The sequence below is a fragment of the Lagenorhynchus albirostris genome, chromosome 7 (assembly GCF_949774975.1).
Source record: "Lagenorhynchus albirostris chromosome 7, mLagAlb1.1, whole genome shotgun sequence".
Taxonomy (NCBI): domain Eukaryota; kingdom Metazoa; phylum Chordata; class Mammalia; order Artiodactyla; family Delphinidae; genus Lagenorhynchus; species Lagenorhynchus albirostris.
The window spans coordinates 8,599,876-8,622,223 of NC_083101.1; the positions used below are offsets into that span (position 1 = coordinate 8,599,876).

Consider the following 22,348-nt stretch of genomic DNA (forward strand, 5'->3'; position numbering starts at 1 on the left):
TGGGCAAATAACCTGAAAACAAGAGAATAAGTTTAGGCTGCATGTTATAAAGTCCTTTAAGGCTGTTAGAAGCAAGCCATAAATAGGGTCCTGAGCTTCCTAGAGGCCAATGCAAAGAGGAAAAAACCCAGCCAGCCATTTAGAGGATTCCTACTGCCTATAAGGTTAACAACAAAGCTGCTTTTTGGTCCCAGGAAAACTTCTCTCATAGGCCCTCTTAAAGGAGACACTGTGTGACAGACAGGGAAAATCCTTGAGAAAAATCCTCAAGACCTTCCTGCAAGAGACGCACCATCCAGATCCATATGGCTCTTTCCTGCTCTGTCCATCAGTGCAAGTTAAAGGCGTAACACCAAGGCACAGATCAAGAAAAGCAAGACTAAGAGGGGCCAAGAAAGGCAGGCCAAGTATTTGCAGCTACCTTATGGTTGGGCCTAATCCAGAAATTAAATTTAAACCATTTATGGCATGGACATCTCTTAGGTAATTCTTTATGAACATTCTTCTTAAAATCAAGCTTTTGTTAAGATTTGGACCTAAGAGAGTTCGAAATTATGTATTTGAGCTAAAACCTCAAGCAGAGCTACTCTATGCTGTTGATTAAGGGCAGAGATGTTTGCTCTAACAATCAATCCAATTGCCTCAGGAAACAGCCTATACGTGGCAGAGCTATGACAGCACAGGCTCGTAGACTGAGAGATTAAGCACAGGGGCTCTTGGAGTCAGACAGACCTGGGCTTAAGCGTCACCTCTACACTCACTAGCCGTGGGATCTCTCTGAGACCGTCTGATAAACGGGAATCCATTCAATGTCCACAAATGTCTTCTGAGCCTCCACAGGGTGTGGTGCAATCGAATAACATCTACTGCCTATAGTCGTTTGTGAGGATTAAATAGGTAAATGCGTCTAAAGTACTTAGCCCAGTCACTGGTACACAGTAAGCATTCAGTAAACAGCAAAACTGATAATAATAATAAAATAATCATCATAATAAAAGATTTCTGGTTCCATTTTCATGCATAAATAATTATCTGAGTGAGGTCTTAAAGTTCTACATTACCGAAAATGGTTGCAATAATTTTAGCCTGGAAAAGGTTCCATGTTGGCATTATTGATCATCCACAAGGGCATCAAAAATATTGAAAAGAGCACCAGAGTTTTCAACCACGTTAACTCACCGATAACTCCAGACGAATGTTATACCTTGCAGTACCTACATGAGTCAACCAGCTATCAAAGCCTTAAATATAAGACAGTTAAATATCAGAGAACATCTGCCAAAATTATGACTCTAGTTGTAGAATGTAGAAGTCTTGATGTTTTGATGTTCCTAAGGGAAATATGCTGGTACCGTCACTCATCTCTCAATTTAGTGATACTACGTAGAATATAATTCTCCCATAAAATGCCTCTGAAAACAAAAAGCCTACTCAACCCTGTAGAGTATTAGGGATGCTGGGCAGGCAGCTAGCTAAATCACTCATTAGCCAAGAGTCGTGTTTCTGCACGATAGTCCCACAGGCGTAATTCAAGTTTGTGCCTGAGCAAAAATACAAATTACTACACATCAGACTTCAAAGATCTTCACATAGTCAAAACCTCAAATGTTAAGATCTGCAGATGCCATCCAAGTTCATGACAAACCTCTCTTTGGGCTGTGCTCAGTACAGCCAGACGTCCTTTGAGGCCACCCTGAGTTCATAACAACAAACCCATGCTATCCTCACAGAGTCGCATTTATATGTGTCTCTCTGATATACCAGGGGAACATGCAGCTGATCCAAATGCAGGCTTGAGTCATTAGGGTACAAGTTTTAAAAGGAATGGACAATATACCACCCTGTTTCATCCAGACCTTCCCCAGAAGTATCCAGATGTGGGGTTATATAAGGCTCAGCAGCTGGGCTGGGCAGCGGAGAGGTCCATATGGCGCCCATAGCAGTTTCTTACCCATTGAGTCAAAGGCCAAGGAAAGATCAGTAAAAACTACAAACAATCTTATCCTGACAGATTTCGATATAAAGTAAAGAAGAATGGTCGATGGGGTAATAGCTGTGCCTTGCTTAGAATGCTGCCACGACAGACCAGACTTTCAATTCATCAAGAAGAAAAAACGGCATATGTTTCAGATGGAATGCACTGCAAGCTGAGGAGTCTATACTGGGGAGGGGGGAATCAAAGAAGCTCGTTTTTCCTTCTTTATTTTTGACGGGTTAGGCTACTCTCTAATTCCAACCAAATTGAACCATTCATTCATTCAATTAATATTTACTAAGTTACTAATGCTAAGCATTGTGGTTGGTATGAGGGACACAGAGGTAAATGAAGAGCCATGATTCCTATTTTTAGAGAGTTTATAATCCATATCATTGTTTATGGGATTAAAAAAGTGTCAGGGATAATAGTCCACTGGCAGAAGATGACATTTTAGCCAGGTGCTTTTAGTTTGAGCTTTTAAATCATCTACTATAAGAGGAAATATTGCAGACACATTTGAGGCCTCCTTCCCAGCTCATGCTCTTTGAAACTGATTTTTCTCTATATCCTTTTCAGAGAGAATCTGCCCTATCCACAAACTTTGCTGAGGATGTGGGTCTAGGAGGCCGTGTTTATACCACATGATCCCACTACCCTGAACTCAACTGTTTGAATCAGGGATAGATACCTGAATCCAAGAAATTAGGGTCCAAGAATGAACCCTTCACCCTATGACTATGAGGGGCGAAAGGGCTGCAAGACCAGGGGATTGGGGGACTAGAAATCAATTTAGTAATAAAAAACAGTGAATGAGAACTTTGTATGTGCCAGGGCCTTGCCAGGACCTAGAAATCCAACAATGAACAAGGTAGACATGGTTCCCACCCTCACCTCTAGTGGATGAGAGAGTAGTTAGTAAACAAATAAATATCAATTGTGGGAATTCCCTGGTGGTCCAGTGGTTAAGACTCCACTCTTCCAATGCAGGGGGCCCAGGTTCGATCCCTGGTCAGGGAACTAGATCCCACATGCAGCAACTAAAGATCCTGCATGCCGTAACTAAAAAAATCCCGCATGCCGCAACAAAGATTCCGCGTGGCACAACTGAGACCCGGTACAGCCAAATAAATATTAAAAAAAAATAAATTGTGATAAACACCACTGAGAAAATAAAGAGGATGCTGAGTTAGAGAACAGCTCGAAGAGAGAATAGTAAGTGCAAAGAACAGGGAGGAATTCAAATTGTTCTAGAGACCAAAATCAGGCCACTGAAGCACAGTGAGTAGCATGAGAAGGTGGGAGAGGAAGGTAGAACAGGGATCACGCAGGATCTTGTAGGGCTTTGTAAAAGGTCTGGGCTTGCAGTGTAATGGGCCACAGAAGGGATTTAAGAAAGAAAGGATATTGTATTGTCAACATTTTAAAACATCACTCTGGCATAAGGACAGACATATAAATCAATGAAACAGAAGAGAAATCCTAGAAATTAACCCTTGTATACATAATCAATTGATTTTCGACAAGGATGCCAAGACCATTCACTGGGAAAAGGACAGTCCTTTCAACAAATAATGCTGGGAAAACTGAACATCCACATGCAAAAGAATGAAGTTGGACCCTTACCTTATACCATATACAAAACTTAACTCAAAGTGGATCAAAGACATAAATGTAAAAGCTACAACTATAAAACTCTTAAAGGAAAACATAGGGGGAAATCTTCATGACATTGGATTTGGCAATGATTTCTTGGATACAAACACCAAAAGCACAGGCCACAAGAGAAACAAATAGATAAACTGGACTTCATGAAAATTTAAAAACTTTTGTGCATCAAAGGGCATTGTCAACAGAATAAAAGTACAGCCCACATAATAGGTGAAAATATTTGCAAATCATATATATCTGATAAAGGATTAATATCCAGACTATATTAAGAACTCCTAAAACTCGACAACAACAAAACAAACAACCCAATTTAAAAATGGGCAAAGGACTTGAATACCATTTCTCCAAAGAAGATATACAAATGGCCAATAAGCACATGAAAAGATGCTCAACATTATTAATCATTAGTGAAAGGCAAATCAAAACAACAATGAGATACTACTTCATACCTGTTAGGATGGTTATTAAAAAAAAGGAAAATAACAAGTGTTGGTGAGAACGTGGAGGAACTGAAGCCCTGGGGCACTGCTGTGGGAATGATGTAAAGTGGTGCAGCCACTCTGAGACTAGTTTGAGAGTGCCTCAAAAAGTGAAAAATAGAATCACCACAAGATCCAGCAATTCCACTCCTAGTTAACATACCCAAAAGAATTAAAAGCAGGGACTCAAGCACATACTTGTGTAACAATGTTCACAATAACATTATCCACAATAGCTAAAAAGTAGAACCAACCCAAGCATCCGTCAATAGATGAATAAACAAAATGCGGTATATACACATGATGAAACATTATTCAGCCATAAAAAGGAATGAAATTCTGACACATGCTACAACATGGATGAACCTTGAAAATATTACACCAAGTGAAATAAATCATAAATCAAAAGGATAAAAATTGTATAATTCCACTTACATGTACATGTAGAATAGGCAAATTCACAGAGACGGAAGATAGAACAGAGGTTGCGAGGGGCTGGGGAGCGGGGGGAATGGGAAGTCATTGTTTAATGGGTACGGTGTCTATCTGGGATGATGAAAAATGTTCTGAAAGTGGGTAGTGGTGATGGTTGCATAACCCTGTGGATGTACATAATGGCCCTGAATTGTACACTTAAAAATGGTAAATTTTATGTTGTGTATATTTTACCAAGATAAAAACAAGTATTAAAAAAAACCCACCGCTGCTGGGAAAAAATGGACTGGAGAGAGGCAACTGTGCTTTCGGGGAAGCTGGCGTGCAGAGAGGAGATTGGTATCGACACGCAGAGAAGAGTGAAGCTGAGAAATCACAGGGACTGGAGAGAAACGAGAATAGCTGCTTGATGGCTTCCCAGTCACATGGGGCCCAGCTGTGCTTCCTGCACTGCATTCTGGGGAGATTCACCCACACCCTTTCCATGCATTACTTTATACCTGAGCTGGACCCAGTGGATCTCCCTTCTTTGCGAGGAAACCATCCCTGATTAAGGCAGGGAACACAGCTGGGGGCAGCTAAGACACACATGGCCTGGAGACTCAAAGTTTGAGGCCGTTGGTTTCTAAAGCTAGGCTATCTCCAGCTCCAGGAGAGCAGAACAACTGGTTTTTTCCTTCTCCCACAGTGCCCGGCACCGTGCCTGCCCCATGGCGGGAGACTTCAACACACAGCTGCTGAATCAGGGCTGAGAAACTCTCCTGTGAGTCAGTAGAGATCTGAGCTCCACAGTCTCTCACCACATGTATACCCAGTTGAAACCTAGGAACCAAGCCCCTGCATCTGCCCTCACTGCTGATTTGAATGGCCGATATCCTTCTTCACAAGGACTTCTACCCAATTTCCTGAAGGTCAGAAGAAGTTCATGCTAAAATTTCAATTTTACAGAATCCTAAGGACCTCTTTACAAAGTCTGAGTTCCAGGACACCCAAGATCGATTGGGTTCCCAACAATATTCATCAAACCAGGTGTAAGAAAAATTAAACTCGCCTTCTCATGAACTTAGGACGCATAAAATGTTTTGGTTTTTTTTTTGCGGTACGCGGGCCTCTCACCGCTGCAGCCTCTCCCGCTGCGGAGCACAGGCTCCGGACACGCAGGCTCAATGGCCATGGCCCACGGGCCCAGCCGCCCCGCGGCATGCGGGATCCTCCCGGACCGGGGCACGAACCCACGTACCCCACAACGGCAGGCGGACCCTCCACCACTGCGCCACCAGGGAAGCCCCAATAAAATGGTTTTTAATTTAATAATACTCTGCCGTTCATAGGCGAGAGAAAATGTCTCCTCCCTAAAACACTGGAGTCAGAATTTCAAGAGATCCTCAGATGGCAAAACTGGAACTAGCTCATTGCATCTTTCCCAACCATTGCAGCCTCTAGCGCGTGTCATTTCTAACGTGGGAAAACTAGAAACAACCTGATTTTACAAAAGGAAGGAAACTGTTCCACAGATAATTGTTTATCACCTTGTTGGGCTATCATGCACCGATTAAAATGGTAACTTCAAAGACTACATGACAAGAAGACAGTTACAAAATACAGTTAAATGAAAAAAGAGGAATGCGAAAGTAAATGTATAATTTGATTACAGCCATGTAGAAATGGCTTTGGAGCTATAAAAATTGGAAGGTACCAAAGGAGATGAAAATACTTGATTCAAGGTGGTGAAATTACACATGGAATTTTAAAATGTATTTAAAAGTTACTTTATAATATTTAAAAAGTTATAAACACATACACACACACACACACACACACACACACACACACACACACACACACACACACACACACACACACACACAAATCATGGCTCTAGAGTAAAAACCTGAACAGATGGATTGAAGAACTTTTGCTCAATGAGCTGCCTCATCAGGCTGGGGATAACTGAAGCCTAGTCTAGGATTCAGTAAGGCAGGGTTTCTTCAAGGGTGGTCCTGCCACCAGCGGCATCAACATCATCTGGGAGCTTGTTAGAAGTGCAAAATCTAGGTTAACCCCGACCTACTGAACTTGAAACTCTGGGGGTGGGATCCAGCAATTTGTTTTAATAAACTCTCCGGGTGATTCTGATGCCTGTTCAAGCTTGAAACTGCTGCTCTGAAGTACGTTCCCAGTCTGATATTCTGTGATTTCCACAAGTCTATAAAGGGTCCATTCTACACACCTACGTTGTCTCCCCCAGACACCACTCTCATTGTTTACAGAGCTCCATACTCATTAGATCACGTTCAAGTCTTTACCTAAGAGCCAGGGTCCTACTTTTGCTACCAAATTTCATCTTTGTTGCTATAGCTAGTTAACAGGGACTGTGCTTACATGCATCATCTCATTTAATCCTCCTGACAACCCTATAAGGTAGATAATATTAATAAACCCCATTTCATAGATGAGAAAACTGAGGCTCAAAGAAGTTCCAGATCATACAACTAGTAAATGATGAAACAAGAATGAATTCAGAGCACAAGCTCTTAGGCACCCCTGGGGTTCAGAGATGTTTACAAAGATAATAAGTGATGGAACTGGTATGTGAATGCAGGCCTGTTTGAGTCCAAAGCCTAGCTGTTGTGTAACCACTATGCTCTGCTGCCCTACACTCTCTGCTTGGGCAGGACCATTTGCTTGCTGCCCTTCGAATCATCACTGCCAAGAATCTTGCAGTGTGCAAATATCTACTGTCTGTCTTCCTTGCCACCAACCCACATCCCACAGCCCCCATAAGGCCTTCCAGGCTGCTTCCCCGAGATGCCTGGCTAGAATGGGTTGCTCCCTCCTTTTCCCAACCCCCACCAGGCCCTATCTGTGTGCTTCTCACAATATTTACCAATTCCCACTCTGAATTATAATTATGCACATGCTCTTTCAGGAGAGGTGGTGGTCTGAGTTGGCATGGTGTCACCAGTGACTCACACAGAACAGGCATTGATTGAATCAACCAGTGCATCTTTCACGTGACTAAATTCATTCTTTAGATATATTATGTATATCTTATCTGCCCAGCTGGAGGACAGTAAGCACCCTAAGAACAAGGACCAAATCTTTTACTTAACGCATATTTTCAGGAATATACCTGGGGCAGGTACACAGTCAAACCTGTAATGTATGCTTGAATTCAAGTAGAATGCTACTGGTACATGATTCTGGCATAATTTTTTTTTACTTTTTAAACCCTGCAAGAATGCAGCTTATATTAATCGGGGATAACTGGGTACTATACAAATGGATCCCATCAACTCAGTTTTTGTAAATAGACAGAAATAATAAATTTAATGTTTTAATAACCAAGAGAATCTTATGAGCACATTTTCCTGAAAATTTGTTCAAATTTCCATGCAATTTGTTCTTTTCTTGTGGGAAAAGAACTCACAATTCTGTCTTTTAAAAAACTGAGGCTATGATATGCCTTCATTATGCCTCTTTTAAAATGAAAGCATACAATTAAAAAAAAATCATAACACAATCCTCAATCTCTCTCATTAAAGAAAATATGGATATTTTCATTCCAGATATCTATTACCTATCACAGTCATTTATCTAGCCCAACACATATACTTTTAACAGGAAAAAAAAGAGCTCATAAATATTCTAACTCCTATCACATACCCAGAGAGCAAAGGTACAGAAAAATCAGAATATGTATTACAATAATATTTAAACCTCAAAAACTAGATTTAGAAACTTTTAGGAACAAGATAACATAAAAACAAATGCTACCTTTCTTAATTCATAAATGATTTTATTTAATTATATAACACCATTAACAGAGAAAAATACCAAACCACATGTTTTAACACACTGAAAGACACAGATTAAAAGTACATAACAGTAAAAACACACAGATAAAGATGATCAAATTATTATAGCCCTTCAGTAGTCATTCATTCCCATCCAGTCCTTATACTGTACTCACATGGTCTAACAGTAAATATACAACAAAAGATCTGAAGAGCTTGGCGATCCTCTCTAAATCAAAATCAATGTTCTACCACTGAACAGACAGTGTAAACTTACCAGCTCCACAGATCCATAATGTTTCCTACTGAAATCCCCACGTCTACAGCCTAGGTCTTCCGAGACAGAGCTGGAACAAAAATGCTTCATCAGTATTATACATAGCGATCTGGCCACAAACCTTCTGCAAAAATCCACTACCATTTGCAAAAAGGGCTGCTATGGAACAGGCTTGCCCAGCTCCTCACTGCAGGGGAGCCTCCTTGCAACAGACACAGTCCTCAGCAGCCATTGCAGAGCCGGGCGTGCATGGAGCCCTCAGTAAGAAGAAAAACACCCGAGTCATCCCTGGAAGTATAGGCAATGATTGAATTAAATATTTAGTCATTTGGAATCGATTGACATCTCCCAGGCTACTGGTGGTTTATAATTTCATTTTGTATAACCAACGAGGAGAGAAAACCTGCAGTAAACTTGAGGCAAGGGACAAAGCTTGCAATTATCTTTCATTTAAGAGAGGCTCTTTGTCCCAAATATTCAGCATAAAAATAACCAGCATTATGGGATGCTATACAGGAGACATAAACTTTAAATAGGAGGAAAAAAAAAACTTCAAAATCCTTGTAGGCCCCACGCCCTCCCCTTTAATTGATGACAACATGACAATATGGAAACAGACTAGGACTAACAGAAAAATGTAAAATTCCAACTTCCAAGTATATTTAGTTTTTTTTACATGGCAGTAGCTAATACTTTCCTACCCCCTCCCCTCAAAAAAGGCTTAGATCAGATAAGAAAAATCACATGCATTGTTGAGGAAGAGTAATTAAAACAAGGGCAAAATTGTTACTGCATTTGCATCTTGAATGCATAGTTACACACTCAAAAGACACATCTTATTGAATAGTTGGCATATATAGGACCTCAAGCAGTACTCATGAAACCACCGGAGATCCACAAATACAAACAGTTTTAATAAGTTGGTTCTAATATGTCATGCAAATACTCTAATAAAACAGAAAATAAAATTCCCCAGGAATTACGTGTTTAATATATCCCAAATATTTGGGATCTAACATGCAAAGAAAGGTGCATTGAGTACCTTTTCATCCTTCCTTAAAAGGTAGGCTACATTTTCTAAATTACAGCCCTGTTGGCACGTTCAGAAAGAGACTGACTCTGATGTTTCACGTCCACAGAACTGACTCTCTGCCAGGTCACTATTTGATAGGCTCCAAGAAGGACAGCAAGAGAGAAATGAGATTAGAGAGTCTAATGGTATTCCGCTTCCTCCATTTCACAGGGATGGCTGAGTTCATCGTATTGGAGAGATTTAACCTTTTGTAGTCCTCACTGCCTTAGCTGAAACCATGTGACAAATTAATGAATGCAGCTTGGAAGGGTGTCCTAGATATTTACCCAGGCTACCTTCCTGCTTCTAGTGACATGATTTTCTACTGAAAAATCTCTGAAAGAGACGTAAAAACTTCCCTCCGTGGCCTGCTCCAGTGTTAGCTATGTCCTCTATGCCCATTTTCTTAGCCCTTTTTGAAAACGCTCCTGGAGAATACTTCCATTGCCTTACATAACAGTTTCAAGATCCTTCCCCAGCGCCCCGAGTTACCGAGAGGGAGTGGGCTCCGGGGAGGGAAGTGTCCACGGGCTTGGACAGAGGTCGGGCACAGAGCCGATGCTCAATGGCTGTTGACTGAGCGCTGTCTGCCCAGACCTCAGCCCACCTCATCAGTTACGCCAGGCCCATGACGCAGTCACCAACCGCAGCAACAGTGGCTTCTAACCCAAATGGCCAACAACATGAAAAAAGCAAGGATGCCGGGCTCTGGGTCCCTCCCTGTGCCGTCCTCAGCACCACAGAGGGGGGTCCAAGACACAGTGCCAGCTCCCTAACTTTGCCAACAGCCAGAAACAAACACAAAAAAAGGTGACGACCCTACATCCTGGAGCAGCCACCTCCTTAGAAGCCTCATAGAGGGAAAACAATGTCCTAGGAAAACAACCAAGAGAGAGATAAACAGAACATCAGCCATCGGCTGCCCTTTTCCCCTCTAATTACATTTCATCCAATACACTGCAGAGACAGCGCTTGCTAATGGTGGCTGGCAGGCTGAACTATACAGGATGCATTTCTAGGGCGGCAGGAGGCACTCAAACCAGCCATGTTAAAAAACCCGCCCCACTCCCCTCCTCTGTCCCCAGGCTCTCTGGCCCCTTGGCACCCAGCAGCACAAGGGTCGTGTTTAGGGGGATCACCCCGAGCTCCAAGGGGAGTTTTGTTCTCCTCCAGGTCCCCAGAGTCTGGCCCACTGCTGGGCACAGGGTGGACATGCAGTAAACGTTTGTTGCGTCTGTGAAGATATTTGCACATCTTTCAGATCTCACTAGCTGCTGCCTGATAACGTCCCTCGTGAGCACCTAGGCAGGCCACCTGTTGACCTTCTTCCTGATAAGCCCCCGGACGGTACTCCATCAGTCCAGACAGTCCTGGCCCAAGAGGCAGATATGCCTACGTGCACACCAAAACCTACTTCCTGTTCCTCTGGGGCTTGTCACTAGACTACATTTCCTAGCCCTTCTTGCAGTGACTGTGACCATATGACTGATTTCTGGCCAAGAAAATACAGACCAAAGTGATGTGCCTGTGGGATGCCGTGGGAAGTGCCTGCCCTCTTTCCCTGCGGCCAGCAGGGTGGAGAGGACCATGAGGACCCAGAGGAAGGCAGAGCTCCAAGAAGGAAAAACCCAAGTGGAAGGTCATACCTTTAAGAACATCTGTATTAGAATATGCTGTGAGCAAGAAATAAACATTTAGTTGTGTTAATCACGTAGAGTTTGGGTTTACCTGTGAAAGCCGCTGTGCTACCTGAACTAGCACAGAAGTCGGTATCTTGCAGTGGGGTGCTACTACCATGGCAACACCTAAAATACGTGGCACAGGCTTCACAGGCAGGCAGCAGCCAGGGAGGAAATGCATCTCAGAGGCTGGAGAGACAGAGATCTAGGTTGTAGAGTAGCAACTGGTGATAAAACTTGCACCTACAGTAACTGAGGAGGTGGACCTGTGCCTTCCGAGCCTGCAGCTCCAAGGAATGTGGCTGGACAGGTCAGAGTGAACCCGTGGGCTGGCTCCTACTGGCTGACCTTAGCAAGGTTTTTTCAAGGAAGAGATGAGCCCGGGCTAGAACTGGATGGATTTCAAGCAAAGACAGAAGGGACTAGAGAGAGTCTCGAGACCAAGGGCCTCACAGGCTTGAGAAATCACTGTTTCTGGACCCCAAATAATAAGAATTCTGGCCAGTGAAATGTGGGTAGAAATGATGGGTACCTCTTCCAGACGACGCCCATACAAATTTCCCATGAATAATCCTTGCTTTCTTTCCTCATCAGCTGGCTGTGAGGACCAAGAGGGGTGAAGCCGCACCACGAAGGAGTCCTGGTCCCTAAATGACCACACAGAATATCCTAAGTAGGCACACCCTCACTGGACTGTGAGATGAGAGAGAAAGAACTTTGATTGCTTGAAGCCACTAAGATTCAAGGTTTATCTGTTACAACAGGTGATTTTAATTTCATGGGTACAGCTCTCTGTAGGTAACAGAAAGTAGTGTAAGAATAAGCACCACACAAAAGGGGCTGTCAGAGGGCTGGTGGGCCAGGATGACTATGGGGGTCAGCAAGCTCTGGCCTCTCACTGCCTGTTTTTGAATACTAAGTTTTATTGGGATACAGCCACGTGCTTTGGTGATAGGCTGTCTGTGGCTGCTTTTGGGTTTCAATGGCAGAGTCGAGGAGTTGCAACAGAGACTGTAGGGCCTGCAAAGCCCAAACTATTTACTCTCTGGCCCTTTATAGAAAGACTGCCCAACCCCTGCCCTAGAGCCTCACCAATCCCTTTTGCTGGTTTCAGGCCTACCCATAAGCTGTGATTAGTATGCCAATGAAAATAGCAGTGTTTATTAGAGTCCATCAGAATCCCCGGGGGTGGGGGGGGAGCTTTCTAAAAATGCAGATTCCCTGGCCCTATTCCCAGAGGTTGTGATTCAGCCTGACTGCGTTTTTTTTTTTTTTACTCTAATGAGAAGTCAATTTTATTTTATTTTTTATTTTTTTAACATCTTTATTGGGGTACAATTGCTTTACAATGGTGTGTTAGTTTCTACTTTATAACAAAGTGAATCAGTTATACATATACATATGTTCCCATATCTCTTCCCTCTTGCGTCTCCCTCCCTCCCACCCTCCCTATCCCACCCCTCCAGGCTGTCACAAAGCACCGAGCCAATATCCCTGTGCCATGCGGCTGCTTCCCACTAGCTATCTACCTTACTACGTTTGTTAGTGTGTATATATGTCCATGACTCTCTCTCGCCCTGTCACAGCTCACCCTTCCCCCTCCCCATAACCTCAAGTCCGTTCTCTAGGAGGTCTGCGTCTTTATTCCTGCCTTACCCCTAGGTTCTTCATGACATTTTTTTTTCTTAAATTCCATATATATGTGTTAGCATACGGTATTTGTCTTTTTCTTTCTGACTTACTTCACTCTGTATGACAGACTCTAGGTCTATCCACCTCATTACAAATAGCTCAATTTCGTTTCTTTTTATGGCTGAGTAATATTCCATTGTATATATGTGCCACATCTTCTTTTTTTTTTTTTTCCTGACTGCGATTTTAATAAGCAGTGGTGGGAATTCTGATGCACGGGGTTCACAGACAATGTTTTGAAAAATACTGCTCTTCCAGATGACTCTGGAATCCCTGGGAAACCTGTTAGCCATTCTGCGGCACTTTTATAAGGAAGGACAAGGCCTTGATCAAGTTTTCCATGAATGGGAGGAGGTGTCATATAGTCCCTAAGGGCAAGTGCTTCAGTCACAGATGTGGGTTCTTAATCTCCCTGGGCATTAGTTCCCACATGTATAAAATGTGGTTGATAGTATCACCTACTTAATAGGGTTATAAAGAATAAACTAAAAAGAGCAGATAAAAATTTATTCTAAGCATAACGTCTATTACATGAAAACTACTCAATAAATGTTAGCTATTATTATCGCTCTTTTTATTAGTATGAATTCTTCTCTGGTTGTTAGAGAGAGCCCTGGGAAGGGGCGTGCAGCATACATGATTACCAACTTTTTAAAGAATTTTAAATAAGATGACTTTTTTTAAAAAAACATCTTTATTGGAGTATAATTGCTTTACAACGCAGACGTAGAGAATGCACTTGAGGACATGGGGAGGGGGAAGGGTAAGCTGGGACAAAGTGAGAGAGTGGCATGGACTCATATATACTACCAAATGTAAGATGCCTTTTTTCCCCCTGTGGTGGAAAGGGAGACCTGGAGCCAAGCAGCCTCCTAGGGTGGGGCTAAGGGCAGCATCACAGCTCAGCACGACATCCCCTCCCTAAAAGTGTTGGCAGTGTGACCTCACCTAGAAAATACTTGGGACCCAACAGCATGTCACCAGAACAAGGCAGGTGCAAAAAAGAATCAGAGGGTTCAAGTTCCTCACAGGGACTGTGGTCTAGCTCTAAATAGAAACTCTTTCTGTTTTAGTAAATTAACTGAGAGGATGCTGGATCACGCTTTGCGAGCATGAACAGAGCTGAGGACCATCATGTTAAATCTCTAAAGAAGGCCCGGATGAGAGCAAAGATTTCCAGCTCCACACAGAGGCTAGAAAAATTACCATTATGTAAGTCAGGGACCTGGAAAGCAGGACAACCCCCTCCAAAGAGGCGAAGTTATGGAAACTGAAAAAGGGGAAAAAAAGGAAGCTGAAATTCAGCGATACACGTCCTTACTCAAGTGGCCCAGAGATTAGTGACTGACCCTAACAACTGGCCAGACCCCCCTATTCCAGGCCTCAGTCAACTCCAGCCCTGCTGGAAGAGTTAAAGCCAATGGAAGAACGGGACTCCTCCTGGATCAGCAGAGAGAATTTGTGAAAAGCAACAGGCTTACCGACAGCAGAGCTCAATGTCAGGAGCGCCGGGACAACACCTCCGCCCCCCTGATAAGCAGTTTGTAATAGACAGATGGATGGGATCCCCCTATTTGAGGGACAGAGAAGCTGAAAAATGTGCCAGACTACAGATTTAGGCTTGGAAGTAGCCCCGGGCCTCCTAACAACAGGTACGAGAATAGCTTATTGCACATAAGGGAGCAGTTGTCTCTCCTTCCGAAGATAAGTGACACAAAAAAGCAGAGCTGCAATTATACATTAACTTCTAATGACGAAATGGAAGAATCCTGTCCTCTTTTGAAGAGATTTCAGACACTAGGAAGTAGGAAGTAAGCAAGAGGATTTCTAGAGTGTAAGGGTCCCAGGAAATCCGAGCCCCTGGATTCTGGCTCCAGACGGCATCTTGTTCCCCAACTGTGCTTATGGGGTCACAGTACCAGGTGCTCCTGTACCAGGATCTTAAGTTTACCATCCCTTAGCAAGTTCCACCAACCATAAGGTGGTCAGACATGCCTGGCTTTGAATGTCAGCTCCATGGCACTCTAGCTCTGTGGCCCCAGGCAAGTTACTTATCCTCTCTGAGCTTGTTTCCTCATCTGTAACATGGGCTTAAAATAACATCTGTCTCTGTGGGAGGATTAAAAGATATCATAGGTGCTTAGCACAACACCTGACACATAAATAAATGCTGGTTATTCTAACTGTCAGGGACCTTACCAACCTCGGTCATGACCATGTCCCATGTGTCTCAGAATGCCTGGCTCATAGCAGGCTGCTCCATGAATATTTGTTGAATTAACGAGTCATGAATTAATGATAACCTCTGCTGGCCTTTGCTCTACTTGAACGCAGGTGGGTTCCTGCCCCCTTTTCTCCTTTCCCTCCTCCACCCCCTATCTGCCATTAGATATTCTGACATATCTTTGGGTATATTTGATGTTACCTCCCACCATTAGTCAGTCATCTTTCTCATTCTAATCCTCACTTCTCTAACATTCTAGAATGCATTCCTCCTACAGTATTTATGTATCTACTAAGTTTCTGGACAAAGACAGGTGTCCCTGGAACTTACCAGGTTCTCTGCTATTACTAAAGTCTTGTGGTAATTCACTGCAAGCCTCCTTTCAATAATGATCTGTACCAGTGCCCTTGGAATTCTATCTCTAAATAAAAAACAGCAACCATACCAAACTTTGGCGAAGACATGGAGCAACTGGACCACTTATAGACTGTGGGTGGGGGCTTCCCCGGTGGTGCAGTGGTTAAGAATCCGCCTGCCAATGCAGGGGACACAGGTTCGAGCCCTGGTCCGGGAAGATCCCACATGCCGCGGAGCAACTAAGCCCATGCGCCACAACTACTGAGCCTGTGCTCTAGAGTCCGCGAGCCACAACTACTGAAGCCCGCGTGCCCAGAGCCCGTGCTCTGCAACAAGAGAAGCCACTGCAATGAGAAGCCTGTGCACCACAACGAAGAGTAGCCCCCGCTCGCCACAACTAGAGAAAGCCTGCGCACAGCAACGAAGACCCAATACAGCCAAAAATAAAAATAAATAAAATAAATAAATTTATTTAAAAAAAAAAAAAATATATATATATATATAGACTGTGGGTGGGAATGTGCAAGGTAAGCCAAGCCTCTTTGGAAACCAGTTGGCAGTGTCTTATAAAATTAAATATGCAGTTACCATATGACCCAGCACTTGCACTCTTGGGCATTTATCCCAGAAAAATGAAAAAATATATTCACAAATACCTATACACAAATGTTGGTATCAGCTTTATTCATAATAGCCCCAAGCTAGAAAAAGCCTAGAAATCTTTGGAAGGGTGAATGGATAAACGAACTGTGGTGCATGCCCACCACAGAATATCCCTCAGCCAGGAAAAGGAACACACTACTGACAGATACAACAACTTGGATGAATGTCCAGGGAATTGTGTGGAGTGGAAAAGGCCAACCATAAAAGATTACTTACTGTGTGATTCTATTATACAACATTCTTGAAATGATAAAATTATAGAGCGAGGTAGGTGTGGTTATAAAAGGGCAGCATAAGGGACTCTGTGGTGATGGAGCCATGTCTGTGTCTTATCTGTGGTGGTGGAGAAATGAACCTACACATATGATAAGACTGCATGTGACACTGGGGAAATCTAAGGCCAATGGATTGTATCACTGACCATTTCCTGGCTGTGACTGATACTTTACTATAGTTATGCCAGATGTTACCATTGGGGGAAACTGGGTAAAGGGTACCTGGGATCTCTCTGTGTTACTTCTTCTAACTGCATATGAATCTATTATGCTCTCAAAATAAAAAGGTTAATTTAAAAAAAACCTGTATCTGAGTTGAAATTCATTCACTCATTCCATAAACAGTTACTGAGCACCTGTGAGGTCCCAGGTGCTGGGCCAGGTGCTAAACCTGAGACGTGTGCTCTCTGCTGTCATAGCACTTATGGCGCGGTGGGAAAATATACAGGACATCGGACTTCACAGGAACAAAAACTTTGTGCAAGCACGTCACACCTGTGTATAGCAAATTTGGTAAACTGTACAACAGCCTCTTTTGTCTCCTTCTTGAGTAGCTGATGCCATCTTGGGATATGAGAGGCCTGTCACTCTGCTCAGTTCAAGACCCACCATCCAGAAACCTGGGAGCTGCTACCTAGAAAATGATTCCTACAAAGTGTAATGTCCGCACATCTGCTCCCTCCCTCCCTAATCTTTAGCGACCTTGGCTTCTCCTTTCCTATAATGTCAAGATGGAAGGGATTTCTAGCTCAGAGTACATTTGGTTTGGGAAACACTGCTCCACAGGATACCTGCACATGCATGACCACAAAGTGTTAAACAGAAACGTATTTAAGGAAAAAAAATCAGCAGACAACATATGTTGCTGCGTACCTCCCTGGATCGTCTGTCGATTTAACTTCTTTGGAGAAATCTCTCCAAAGTGTGTCTTCCCAAGTTCTCAAAGCTTCTCTCCCGAGATTTCCAGACTGCCCCCAACTGTACCCAGACCCTGAAGGGAGGCATGCTGTCCAGAGTGGGCACTTCCGAACAGTCCTGTCGGCAGGGAGAATCCTAGAGAACACCAAGGTCATTCCGACCCTCGCTACTCAGAGTGGTCCTTTTCCCTCAGCTGATTAGAAATGCAGACCCTCAGGCCCCACCCCAGACCTAATGAGACAGAATCAGCATTTTAACAAGATCCCCTGAGGATTCAAACGCACACTGAACTTTGAGAAGCACTGACTCTGGTTCTCAAAACCTACCTATATGTAAGAATCACCTGGATTTCTTCTTTAATTTGTCTTATTTCTTCAAGATGCAGAAAAATAAAGAATAATATAATGAACATTATAGATACAGTTGAAACCCCTGTGTACCTCTCCTTGATCTCATTTTCATCTCTCTCTCCCTTGAAACAATCACTAAATAATTTGGTTCACACTCCCTGCTTATTTTTTATATTTGTACTACATAGTCATAAACCATATGCAGTACTGTTTAGCATGATCTTAAATTTTACACAAATGTATACCATACCGTGACTATCTCCCTGCAACTAGCTTCTCTGAACAATTGGCGTTTGAGATTTGTACACATTGATACCTGTATCACTGACAGTGCTGTGTAGTCCCCTGCTATATCACTATCCCACTGCTTCTCCATTCCCCCATGGTTGGACATTTCCTCAGTGATCATCTCCCATATTTAGCCAGCTTAGTCCTTCATCTCACGGGTCCTCACTATTTGATACCCAGATCCCTACAATAGCCTGGTCAGTCTTCCTGCCACCTCAGCATAGGATCTTAGGGTAGAAGCGACTTCCAGAGATGTCCAGAGACTTCCAAGTCCAGAGACTTAAGGGTCATTTGGTGTCCAATCTGGTATCTGTGATAGTGTATTCTTTACCAGATACTTGAAATATAGCCAGCAAGTCTCTACTTACAAATTATTAGTGATAAAGAAACAGTATGCCGCAGAGCACTCCATTCTTCCTGTCAAACAGTTTTTTTCTACATTGAACTGAAATCCATCACACTTTAATTTCCACCAGCTGGTCCTACATCTTCACCCTTTCACTTCTTCTGAATTTCCTTACCATCACTTCCACACCCCCAGCCAGCTGTCCTGTCTGGCCCGCTCGCCCTGTGTCAGCACTCCAGCCACAGTGCCCTTCTTCATTTCCTTCAACTTGCTGAGCATCTTCTCGTCTTAGGACCTGGAATGAGCTCTCCAAACTCCTTCTTCTTCCTGACCCCACCTCCACCCCCAGATTAGAAATTACAAAGAGGGTATTGGATTAACATCTGCCTCCCCTACTAAAATATAAGCTTCACAGTGGCAGGTTCTCTGTTGGTTTTGTTCAATGCAAAATCCTTAGCTTGTAACATAATACCTGGTACAGAGTTAGCTATTAGTGGAGTTTTATTTAATAATGAGTGAATGAATGAATGAAAGCAAGCCAGCCAGCCAACTCTTTGGGGCCATATAAAACAAGATCACCTCTATAGGAAAGCCCTTCAAATGTCTGAGGAGAGCCACCAAGTCCCCCAGGGTTTTTCTTCTTTACCAGGGGCCAGGAGTGACATAGGAGGGTGAGGCCAGCCATACTAGATAGGTACCTAGAGAAGGGGCAGGGCAAACACAGGGACCACTTCATAACTTTCTCTAGGATCAGGCCTGGAGAGACACCCCCAGGTGCTCACAAGTCCACTGTCAGCTGCTGCTGGAAGTGAACTGCATTACACAGCATATTCATGAAATTTGTTTTTGAGTCAGACATGAAAATACTATAAATGTTGCATCAGGTTAATCTCAAAAAATTCACTTCAGAGGTTAATACAATGCCAGTAATATGAGCAAACAAAGAAAATGCCGTGGGGGCCATCACAATGAAACACATTGTGACATCATTCACCAGCCATTAGCTCATGATGAGGCTGGCATTCCCTATGTCTAGAGATTGGCACCTTTCAATAAATAGGCAATACAATTAAGTGCAATGGATCAACACTGTAACATTAAAAAGTGAAACATCTGCAAGTGTCAAACTCATCCAACTGTGAACTTAAGATTCTTGCATTTTATTGCCTGTAAATTATAGTATAATAAAAATTTACTTTAGAATGTCATACAGAAAAAAAAAAACTCTGATCCTAAACTTAAATAAACTAACATCTATATGTATAGAGAAATTACATGTACATGAAATTAAATGTACATGTACATTACTGATATTTACTCAACTCTGTCTAACCCACCACTAATTCACGGCCTGATTTTAGGCAAGAAACAGCCTTTCGTGGGCTCTCAGTTCTACAACTGTAAAATGGGGCTTGATTAATGAATTAATTCAACAAATACTGATAACCATGGGACAATCCTCATAGGGCTGTTGCATTTACTGAGAAAATACATATGAAGCACTTAGCAGGTGAATAGTCTGAGCACAGTTACTATTTGAAGAAACAGAGGTTATGCATCATTAGGAAGGTGTGTGCACGTGAAGAACAACACAAAGAAGAAAAAGTCTCTTTGTGGAAATCTAGAGATAAGCTAGATTCTCCTGTAATCTAAAATTCTCTCACTTTAGGAAGTAGCTGTTAGGGAGGAAAAACTTTCCCTTTACCCTCTTATGTTCTGTAACTGGTACCTGTGAATTAAGCTGACAAAAGACAGATTAACAGGAGAAAAGGCATACAAATTTTATTTCTAACTTTACATGCACAAGGCCTGCACAGAAAAGAAAACCCAAAGTAGCAGTTAGACTCAGAGGTTTATATACTATTTTAACAAAGGGCAATAAATTGTGGAGAAGTCACAAGACAAAAGAAAAGGGATTTGGGGCTTCTAGGAGTGGTATATCACGGGAAGGCAGATATATGGGGGAAAGCAATGGTAGATAGGGTTATTTAGTAAGGTTTGTTTATGTAGACTCATCTTGGTGTCTTCTCTGTCTCTGGTGATAAGGACTGTTCTCCCTCTCTTGGTAGAGAGAGGGGAGGGGGCACTTTTACAAAGAGAAATTTATGCCCTGCTTTTAGGCAGATTGGGGGAGGGCAGAGAGTTCTTCCTGTGTCTGCTTTTCCTCAATTGCCTTCAGCTCAAAATAATCCTTATGCCAAAGTGGCATATTTTGGGGTGGTATATTTTGATCCCCTTTATAGCCAATACCAGTATGTGAAAAATTCTTAGTCTTAAGCATAAAAGTATATAAATGCTGTGGAACTGACTGAATTTTGTCTTGAGGTAACCTAGGAGAGGGGGGAAGGCCCTGGCTGCTTTTTAAATGGCCTCTGTATTGTATTCTAATTTTCTGGACCAATTTAGATCCACTTCATCCTTCTCTGTGTTGTTTTTTTCTCCAGGTACATTCAGACCACGTAGTGGAAGAAAAGCAGCTTACTCTGTGCTTTTAAGGTCAAACAATATTTGTGAAAGATTTTCTAAAATGTTTATTTCACCAAGGTAGTCTGATCCTGAGACAGTCTATAAAAATGAGGCTTTGAGACCAAGGATGAGGGAGAGTGTTGACGGACATGGAGAACATTCTTCAAAGAAAGCAAAAGACTAGATCAGCCAAACTCACAGAAGTACAGGAGGCAAAAGCATTTTAACTGAGAACACTTCTTACTATAGAAGATGACAGGAAAGCAACCAGCCTGCATTCAAAGCCAAATGCGATTTATAAAAATGAGTGTTGGCTTAGGTGAATTTAGGGCAGGGCAGCCTAAACTATTTCTTTTTGCCTCCTAAAAGCAATGATTAAAAAGAGTCATACTCTCGGGGCTTCCCTGGTGGCGCAGTGGTTGAGAGTCCGCTTGCCGATGCAGGGGACGCGGGTTTGTACCCCGCTCCGGGAAGATCCCACATGCCACGGAGCGGCTAGGCCCGTGAGCAATGGCCGCTGAGCCTGCACATCCGGAGCCTGTGCTCCGCAACGGGAGAGACCACAACAGTGAGCGGTCCGCGTACCGCAAAAAAAAAAAAAAAAAAAGAGTCGTACTCTGTAGTCACTATTTATAGTGTGTCCTTATGGTGCTCTGCACTGTACTTTGAGATGAGGTGAGCACCAAAAATGGGTTACTGGCCCTTGAGGACTATAAAATTTGTAACAATAGACAACGCGAATAGTCAAAGGAATAGAGTTCTTAGTAACGGCATAACCTCCTTGAGGAAGAATGATTGCTGTTAGTGATTATTCCTCCAGGGGATGTGGAGCTCAATGGTGCAGCTTCTGTTCCCAGAAAAGGACCAGGATGTCCTGGCAGAGTGATGCCATACCCCTCCCTGACTTAGACCACACAGAGCAGCAACTCAGTGTTGAACCCTACGCCACCCTTGAGCAGTGAAGATCCACATTCCTCTCCCTTCCATTCAGGCCACTCACCTCCCTGGGGACCTCACTGCTCCGGCACCTTCAAATACTACCTCTATGCTAACAACTCCCCAGACCAAATCTCCAACTCAATTTTTCTCTCCAACTGCAAGTTCAGACTTACAGCTGTCGGACATGGTTCTGCGGACACCCCCGGGTGCCTCTAAAACATAACATGCCCTGAGTCACCCTCACTCCCACTCCTCACTCACATCTCAGTCAGCAGAGCTGCCATCTTCTTCCCAGTCACTTGAGGTGCAAGTTCAGAGTCATCGCCCCGGTCTTCTCTCACATCCAACATCTTAATCAGTCTCCAGGCCCCGGTACAGGCCCCACACAGTGTTGATTTTGATTGTTGTATGTTTGTATCTGTATTTCACTCTTTGAAGAGGTAAA

At 43.1% G+C, this 22,348-nt stretch overlaps 1 protein-coding gene across 1 annotated transcript in view; it reads right to left on the bottom strand.

Annotated features, from left to right (window-relative positions):
* GARNL3 (GTPase activating Rap/RanGAP domain like 3) overlaps positions 1–22,348 on the bottom strand; it is a 154,332-nt gene that overhangs the window by 101,079 nt on the left and 30,905 nt on the right. Inside the window, exon 3 of the mRNA XM_060154318.1 lies at positions 8,635–8,704. Within this exon, the coding sequence (XP_060010301.1) occupies positions 8,635–8,704 (70 nt within the window). The remainder of the gene's footprint in view (positions 1–8,634; positions 8,705–22,348) is intronic.